We start from the raw sequence: 10,062 nt of genomic DNA, 5'->3' as shown, positions 1-10,062 counted from the left end.
TCCGGCCCTGATCTCGGATTTTCGCATATTTCCCCGGTTTTTGACCATTTTCACGTTTTAAGTCTGTTTTTCGTGATTTTAACGCGGGATTTTCACCCAAACTCATATTTTAACATAATAAACCCTAAATATTCATATTTTAATTATATTTTGGGGAAAATACTTGCCTAACAATAACATCTAGTGGGTAAGATTTATGGGTGGAGTGTTGACTTTACCTTAGTGTGTAACACAAGCAACCTCCCACTTACCTTCATGGTACAATCCTCAATCACTATTCCCCTACCTAGTCAACTATTTGTCCTTTGACACCCCCTCCAGCTGTAAAGGTACACCAAAGGCTGAAAATCTCCTCTCTCCTCTCATTTCACTCATTTTCCACCAAAGAGCAAACACTTTTCTCTCTCACTTTCCTCTCCAAATTGTAGAATTCTCCTAGAGTTCAAAGGCTTCTCGTACACCTTGGTAATTAAATCTCTTCCTATACTTGATTTCCTTACACTTCTTCACTCAAATCATGAGTTCCTTACACAAATATTGTCATTTTTGTTGTTAGATCTTCGAATCTTCAAGCATTATCTAAGTGTTCTTGAGTTGAACACTTCTTTTCTTCACCATCCATCTTCTGAAATCACTCAAGGTGAGTTCATACCCATATATTTTCATGTTTTCTCAAGTTTCAAAGGGGGGGGGGGGACTACAAGTTAAAACACCAAGAACATAACTAAACTCATCCAACAGCTTTCATCAGAAAAGTTTAACTCCATTCACGGACTATTTTGGTCAACTTAAACATTTTAGTTTTCAAAACTGTATTAGATCCAAATGGTTCAGGTTTATACCTTTAAAATGAATACTTGCATATGTCCATACGATTTTTCTACAATTTATGGCGATTTTTACAAAACTGCCTATCACTGTAGCTACGAATTCGGACCAGTCTATGAATATGGACACTTTCACACAAGTTAGAGACATGAAGTCCTCCACCCTCAAATGGTTCTGCCATCTTTGGTTTGGGGGTGTGACAATAACCATAATTTAGCTTGCACTCCATGTCTCATACTGCAGGTTCATATGCTTAAGGTAGAACAAGAAAAGCAAGTGGTCTGCAACACTGTCTGTTGCTAGGACATTCACAAATTTCACAAAACTACAAAAATGGAAGGCTTTCAGAGTAATTGGAAGGTCCAGCTGCGAATCTTGTCTATTCAGAAGATCGAATGACATAACTGGTTCCAACCAATACTGACTTGGCATATCCACAACTTTACTTAGAATACACTCAAGGTCCATATTGGAAACAAGTTCTTTCGGCTTTCCAGCATGACCTGAGCTTCACGTTCGAATATTTCTTTCTTATTAGCCTCACGAATAATTCTTTGGTGCTCATCCATCTGAGCTCCACGATCTTTTCTTCTTTTTAGCTCATGTTCTTCAAGCTCTTCATCTTCACTGTTATCAATAATTGGTTCTTCACTGATCAACTTCTCTTTGCCTTTTGGTTCATTTTCTCTTTTGGGCATGATAGTGGGCTTGAGCTTTTCAGAATTAAGCTTGATTCTAGAACACCTTCCAGTCGATTGAGCATCACAAACACTGGCCTGAGCTTTTCGGAGAGATGCTTCTTAACTGTTATCGTGATCATCGAGTCACGAGTCTCATTGATGTCCGAAAGCAGTGCATTCACATCTGCTACACAACTTTTCATAACGGCCTTTTCGAACAGCAGGTTATTGATTCATTTCTATACATGCTCTAGCTTGACTGTTAAGACTTTCACATTTTCTGTCTTCACAGCAAGAGCAACCATTATTTTGATCTCACTTGCCAAGTCATCTTGAAGCTGCGTGATCTTCGATGAAAATGAGGAATTGAGCTCGACATTGTCTTTTTGAATACCAGTGTGAACCTCTTCGAGTTTCACTTTCTCCGTTTTAAGTGTGGAGCCAAGGCCATAAATAACTTCATTGGCCTTCGTTGTGTTGAACTCGAAGGAGGTTTGAAATTTCTCTATGAACAAAAGAGCATCGGTAATTAGTTTATTGACTTTTTCGGTCGTTGTGTTGCACACTGAAGTAGAAGTATCTACCGCTTTGTTCGTTTTCTCCAGATTAGCCGAGTGTTCTTTTGTAAGGGTCTGGAGGAGGGACATCATCGTAGCTTGTGAATACTCATCACTGGATGATGCTTTAGAAGCTTGGAGCAACGAGTCCAGTTTCTCATTAATCGTCTTGAGTTGCCCTCTTGTAACAGGAGCTTTGTCATCAATTTCAGTCCGAATGTTAGAGGGACTGTAGGTGAATCCTGTGAAGTCGTCATTATCATCACCATAGATCGTATCTGGATCATCCTGGCAGAAAGGAAAGATAGGTGGAGTGGAATGACCAACTATGAATCCTAAAGCACTCCCCCCGCATCAGATGCGTTGACAGTTACTGGAGGATCAACAGTGCCCGACAGGATATTAACGATAGAAAAATCCGTCAGTAATAGAGACAAAATACCAAAACAGATTTAGAGAAATCTAAGTGTGCCATTCTAGAGACGGTTCTGTGACGGATTTGCAACAAAATACATTATCGTTGGTAATCTGTTACACATTACCGACAGTTTACCGACGGAAACCAACAAATTTATTTAATGTCAGTAATCTGTTGGTAAAATTAAGATTTTTTTTTTCTTTTTAAAATATTAGGGGTAACTTGGTAAGTATGCAAATGATTTAGGTTCTCTTAATCAATCTTCATCGTGTTAGGGATGCACCAAAAAATAGCTCCCTTTCTCTCTCTGTAAACTGACGACTAACAAATGCATCGCCTGCCCACCACTACTCTTATGCTCTTGCTACAGCCGACGCCCTCGAAGAAGTCGATCTTGAAGGAGTCGCTACTCAGTTGTTAATCCTAATAAAGAACAACTGTTAACTGAATCCTACAAATTCACTCTCAGGGTAAATCAAATACAATCAATCAACGAATCATCATTTTTCACTTCATTAAGATAGAAATTGTCAATAACGATGTACATCTTGAGTTTTATCATGCATTTTCTTTATTCTATAGAGAATTCCGATGTTATAGAGTTTTGAACTTTGATTAATTATAAGCAGAGATGTCGATTTTCGTTTCTAGGTTTTGCAGTTTCATGTTTCTATGTTCAATTTTCTTCAATTTTTTGCGAATTTTGGATGAAGGTAAGTTCGATCTGATTGAACTTTTTGAAACTAAGGTGACTTCGGAGTACGGGAACTCCTATCACTATGCCGATAATATACAGTCAGACAATTTGCATTTCTGGCTGCTGGGGCAGAGAATTACATGGCATTCTTTTTGGCTATCGATCAACATCATGCCATTAAAATTCCAATCGAGATCAATTGGAGATCATTGTTTATTGTAGTCAAAAAAGTTTTTGTAGATGTAAGTATTCTTCCTACAATACATACAATCAATTATCAATGCTGCCAAACTAAGTTGGTCAATCCTGGGCTATAGATACATACCTATAGACCCACCTGATCATTTAGATTGGAGAATGATCCAAAACATAATAATCATTTAGTTAATTTGTATTTAAAGTGTTGGGTTTTTTGGAGTGCACGAAAGTTGCTCGATGAAAGTACCGAACCAGATTTAGTTGCTTGGTCTGCTTTAATATCAGGGTATACCAAGAATGATCTCAGCCACGAAGCTCTTTAGGCTTTTACAGAGATGCATCATACACGCATTGAGTATTAGGTATAATGAGTTCACATTCACTAGTGTCCTCAAAACTTGCTCCATGAAGAAGGATATCATTTGAGGGAAACAGATACATGGAATTATTGTGGTGACTGGTTTGAAAATGATGCTTATGTTGAAAATATTATGCCATATTGGTGCGTTCTCAAATGATTTTACAATTTTGTTAAAGCTATGGAGATTTGAACAACCACCTCTTAAGCATGCAATTGGTTATATAACTCCAGTGGGGTCTTAATTAACTCCAAAAAGAATTACAAGGATAAAAAGAGCGCATAATCAAAGAGGTATTATCAGCCCTTTTATGTTTTTACTAGCATATAGGTTTTCTTATTACACTTTGTAAAATTCTTAAACCCGTAAAGATTTGGATTTGTCTTCATATGGATTTCTACCATAATTGCAGCCTCAACGCAACTTTCATCATTCTGCATTGGTCCCAAGTTTGGTGCAAAAGTTGTGATCTCAAGCATTGTCATGGGTAGGTTAAATACAACCTGAATTTCATCTTTCTGGTTTCCATTATTATTACTTTGAAAACTTTTTTCTTCTTAATATGTCCATGCTTCAATTTGTTCCTTTATACTTCGGGGTTATTACAAGTATTATCCAGTTATTATACTTGTAAGGATGCCATCATGAAATCCAAGTATGTTTTAAATATAGCTGCTTTATATAATACATTTGACATAGTTCGTAATGCAAATAATCATATATTTAGTTCTTTTAACTTAATGTAATTAATGAGAACAAAACTTAATATGCCTATTTCTTTTTTACATAATACATATAGTACATCTTAATGGGTTGATTTACATAATACATATAGTACATCTTAATGGGTTGATTGAAGGAGGGAGCCTTTATCTATTATGACCCTTGTTGGTCAAAATTGTTCAAATTGTTTTTGTCATGTTAACATAGTATAATGTTTTTACTAATTTATCCTTATGTGTCTTTTATATATTTTAATTGATTTTTTTTCTCGTTAGGTCGAGGTCTCTTCTATGGATCTGTCAGGTTAGCAAATCCCAGATAAAGTACATAAAGTGTTTTAGGTAATAAGTATATCCGAAGTACATAAATACCCTTTAGTAATGACCAGAGAGTGAAAGTTAGTGGTAATTTAAGTTAGAAATCATTGTTTCAAGTAGGCAATGTTGGCCATTTGCATAAGCTACTAAGTATGTAATCAAGCTCACAAGTTTTGTTATTGAATTTATCACCAGTTTTTTTTTTATAATCTATATTGATACTTTTGTGGAGCAGAATTAATTTATTTTAATTTAGTACTTTTTCGTAGCAAATTTTAAGCGTTTGTTTCTATTTTGTTTGGTTCTTTATGTTGGAGATCATCTATATGGCGATATTTTACGCTATAAAAAATCCCTAGGTATTACTCTATGTGCAAGAAATGAAAACGTACTTTCATTGATTTATTTATTATAGCATCCTACTTTTCAAACCATAGTTTTCTTAATGAATCAGAAACTGAACATAAATTGCTATATTTAGGTGGAGTTTTTAACAATGATGTAACAAAAAGAAATGTAAGTAGGTTGCTATGTCTTTTATTTCTCATAATCTTTATTTCATGGTCTTGTAATATAATTACATGGATCGGGTTGGAGGACAATCCTTGTTGTTCCTAAACTTGAAAAGGAAGTTAAACTTCTTTGGTGCTTACAAGACACTCATAAAGTAATTTTTAAAGATAATTTTATTAAGTTTATTTTTATTTTCATATCAATAACATATATTATCTTGTGAAACATTTTATATTGCTCAGGAATGAACGATATCAAATTGAAAATCAAATCCATCCAGTAAGAATAAGAATTACTTTCTCTCTCTCTCTCTCTCTCTCTCTCTCTCTCTCTCTCTCTCTCTCTCTCTCTCTCTCTCTCTCTCTCTCTCTCTCTCTCTCTCTCTCATATACTCGGTTGTAAGTGTATGAAAACTCATGAAATGGAAAAGATGTCATCAAACTTTAGTAGTGATGGAAGAAAAAAGGTGGCTACATCATTCTAGGGATACTTTATGAGTTTTGTTTTTTTGTGTAAATATATAAATTATTTATATATTTTAGATAGGTATTTCAAATTTATGGTTTTAATGATTATTAACGATTAAAACTTTTTACTTTTATATTTATTGATTTTAAAATATAGATTTGATGTATATTTTAATATTCTTTTGTTTTGAATATATAAAAAATCTGGATTTTTCACGAAATTAATTTTTTTTTTTTATAATGCTAGGATCCGTCGGTAATCTGTTATAAGAAAATTCATCGGAAATCTGTCGCATGATATTCTATCGGTAATCCGTACTAAGCTAATCCGTTACTAATCATTTCGTCGGTATTCCATTGCAAATATAAATCCGTCCGTAATCCATTATTGATTACCGACGGAATAATCCGTCGCTAAAAATTTGTCTTAGCCGTCAGAATTCTGTTACAAACAATACAAACAATAAGCAACAAGGATATACTGACGGATTTTGGTCCGTTACAATTCCTTTAGTTAGCGACAGGTTCCCGATGTTGGCCGTAGGTAATGCTAGCTTTTTTTTGTAGTAGTGTATCTAAATAATGAACTCGACTTCTTATGCATGAGATCAATTTTGGCTACCATTCAAACCATATATTTGGCTAAACAATTATAAACCGAAATGGTAACAAGCCAACAAATACAAAACGTTGTAAAAGATCGATAAATATTGGTCGGTTTCTTCTTCAAAGCTAAATGACCTTTACTCTTACAAAGCTAAATGACCTTTACTCTTACTTGTTTGTAACCCATTGCTCATGAAAACGGAATGAAAACAGCTGGGATTACCTCCAAGGAAGATTTCTTGATTGCAGTGACTCCATGACTCTCAGTCATGTCAATATCTTTAGGAGTCATTCCATTAGGAAGTTCCCAGTTGAAGTGGTATAGCAATCTAGCAAGAGTGAGCTCAATAGAGACCAAACCAAAAGCAATCCCAGGACAAATTCTCCTTCCTCCTCCAAACGGGATATACTCAGGGCTTGTACCGAAGAAATCATACGAAGTCTTCTCAAATCTCTCTGGTTTGAAGGTTTCTGGATCATCCCAATACTCGGGATCAGTTCCGCATGCAAGACCATTAACAATTACTTTCATTTTCTTCGGGATATCATAACCACCAACTTGACACTGCTCCATACATTCCCTTGGGAGTAATAGTGGAATAGTAATGTGAAGCCTTAGTGTTTCTTTGATTATGTGTTTAAGGTAAACCAAACCATTCAATTCACTCTCTAACACTGTTTTCTTTCCCTTGAATACTTCTCTCACTTCCGCTTGTGCCTTCTTCATCACATCAGGGTTTTTCATTAACTCTGTCATTGCCCATTCAATTGTCACAACACTTGTATCAGTGCCTCCGATAAGCATATTCTGCAGTCATTAAAATAACTATTCAGACACCTTTACAAGATAATCAGATACTCATTATAATTCATTCAATCTATGCTATATTTAATTAATAACCTTAATATCATAATATGTACATATTAATTTAAAGCAACAAAACACTTGGGCCAAATAATGAATTAATATTACGTGAGTGTTCACTATCAGTAACCACTTACTAAAAACGTATTCTAGTACTTAACTTGCAGCAAAACAATATTAAAATGGCATAGATATATATATATAGTGGAGTTAGTATATAACATAATTATAAGTCATGGTATATGAAGATTATGGACATACCAGAAAGATGGCCTTGATATTGTTATCGGTGACCGGGAACCGAAGACCACCACGCTCTTTGATGTTGAAAAGAACGTCAACGAGATCGTCTTCCGTAGGTCCAGTTTTTTGTCTTTTGATTCTACGATCCTCAAAGATTTCATTGAAGATTTTATCAAGAGTCTCGTGGATATGATTCAAAGTCGATTTCATTCCAGAAATGACCGAAAGAAAGCTTAACTTAGGAAACAGGTCTGCAATATAAAACCCACTCGATAGTGCCACCACTTGTTCCACCAACTCGATCAATACGTCCTGTTGTCTGCAGTTATTCCCAAACAAACACTTGCACACCACAGTATTATTCATATACATAACCCTTTGTCGTATATGTACAGGCTTTCCAACGCTGGATTGAACGACCTCCGTGAAACGATCGATCTCTTCAGCTCGAAAACCCATAAAGGATTGGACTTTCTTGACACTTAACAGTTCCATGGTGACAATCTTCTTCATTTGTCTCCAGTAATCACTGTAACGCCCAAAAGCGATGTCGATGCCTCCATACAGCAGAATATCGGCAAGAAGTGCATATGGTCTGCTTGCAAGAGCGAGGTCGTTGGTTTTTAGCACTTCTTCAGCTAGCTTAGGCGAAGAGACGACGATCATGGAGATCTGGCCGAGTTGCAGGCTCATGATGGGGCCATATTTCTTGGACAAGTTGAGGAAAGCACGATGTGGCAGTTCTAGACCAATCTGATGGAGGTTTCCGATGATGGGTAGTGTTGGTGGGCCTGGTGGCAGGTTTAGAGCCTTCGAACCCTTGGGTTTTCTGATGAATATGAAGTAAATTGAGATAATGAAAGAGAAAACAATGAGGGCGATGGTCATATCGATGGCCATTGTTACTCGAGGAGTGGTGCAGGAGATGATGAGTAAGCTGCGGGTATTTATGTAAAATGATTAACATGGAGCAGCGTTATATTGACTTTTCAACCTAATTCTTTAATATAATTTAAAAGGCTAAAAATTAATTAAAGCAGTATTTTTTATTATTTGCACGTTATATTGCATAGTAATGTGTTCAATCTATGATATAATTTTATATAATAAACCTAGTTGATAATCATACGTACACTGAGATATTGTTAAAATATTATATTATTATATTTACTTTTACGAATCCAGAAAGGACGATCACTGAGATATTGTTAAAATCTGGGAATATGATTTATGAAGATAATTAATTTTTCGGTATGTTCACATCTGGCTAATTATCTTTTTTTTTGTACACATTTAGGTAACAAACTTGTTGGAAATGTTCACATATAACAATTATGACATGCTATAGCAGGTTAAATCCTAGATGTAAACGTTTTCAACAAGTTCGTTACCTAGATGTGTACAAAAAAATAGTTACCTAAATATGAACAAAAAGAAAAGTAAAAAATAAATTACACGAATGGTCCCTATGGTTTAGAGTAATTTGTGTTTTTGGTCCCTAACTTATTTTTTTTAAACTTGGATGGTCCTTATTGTTTATTTTTGTTGCGCGTTTGGTTCCTGTCTTACCTAATGAGACTATTGTGCCTTATTAATTTATTTTTAATTAATTTTCTTATTTATCTATTTATTTTTTGCATATTTAAAAAAATTAATAGACCACCCTACTGTTTATTTTTTAATTAATTTATTTTTTTAACTCGGAAGGGTTCTACTGTTTATTTTTGTTACGCGTTTGGTTCATGTCTTACCTAAAAAGACTATTTTGCCCTTATTAATTGTTTTTAATTAATTTTCTTATTTATATATTTATTTTTTATATATTTAAAAAAATTAATATACCCCACATATCTATATCTCCTCACCGTAATCCTGAAACCACATTTGAAAATTTTAATTTGAGTCTTACCGGTCACCTTCTCATCTCTTATCCTCCCCAACTTCTATTTCTTTTCCATCTTTAGTAACATCGACGTCTTCACCATTCTTTTTTTTTTTGGTACTTCAACTCTAGCGAACCAACACCATAACCTACAGTCTCTTCATCATTAGTGGGTTGTGGCATTGATTCGACAGAGTTAAAGGACCAAAAAAAGAAGTGACGATGAAGACGTCGATATCACTAAAAATGGAAAATAAATAGAAGCTGAGAAGGATGAGAGACGGGATGGTGAGGAGATACATATATGCGGGGTCTACTATTTTTTCTTAAATACATAAAGTATAAGTACATAAACAAGAAAATTATTTAAAAAAAATAAATTAATAAGGGCAAAATAGTCTTTTTAGGTAAGACATAGACCAAGCTCGTAACAAAATTAAACAATAGGGACCATCCGAGTTAAAAAAATAAATTAATTAAAAAATAAATAGTAGGGATCCTCCGAGGAGATACAAATATGTGTGGTCTATTAATTTTTTTTTAAATATGTAAAAAATAAATACATAAATAAGAAAATTAATTAAAAAATAAATTAATAAGGGCACAATAGTCTTTTTAGGTAAGACAGGGACCAAATGCACAACAAAAATAAATAGTAGGAACCATCCAAGTTAAAAAAATAAGTTAGGGACCAAAAATACAAATTCCC

At 34.5% G+C, this 10,062-nt stretch overlaps 1 protein-coding gene across 1 annotated transcript; it reads right to left on the bottom strand.

Annotated features, from left to right (window-relative positions):
- Positions 1-6,360: 6,360 nt before the first annotated feature.
- LOC145004961 (cytochrome P450 Tp9025-like) lies at positions 6,361-8,405 on the bottom strand. Its single transcript, XM_078963994.1, has 2 exons — positions 7,490-8,405; positions 6,361-7,171 (listed from the first exon to the last, which is right to left on the bottom strand). The coding sequence occupies exons 1-2, from the start codon at positions 8,369-8,371 to the stop codon at positions 6,554-6,556; spliced, it is 1,500 nt and encodes a 499-aa protein (XP_078820120.1). The 5' UTR covers positions 8,372-8,405; the 3' UTR covers positions 6,361-6,553.
- Between the last annotated feature and the right edge of the window lie 1,657 nt (positions 8,406-10,062).

This window comes from Lactuca saligna, chromosome 7 (assembly GCF_052625555.1).
Source record: "Lactuca saligna cultivar CGN05327 chromosome 7, ASM5262555v1, whole genome shotgun sequence".
In the NCBI taxonomy this organism is placed as follows: domain Eukaryota; kingdom Viridiplantae; phylum Streptophyta; class Magnoliopsida; order Asterales; family Asteraceae; genus Lactuca; species Lactuca saligna.
This window is presented reverse-complemented; position numbering and strand designations above follow the sequence as displayed.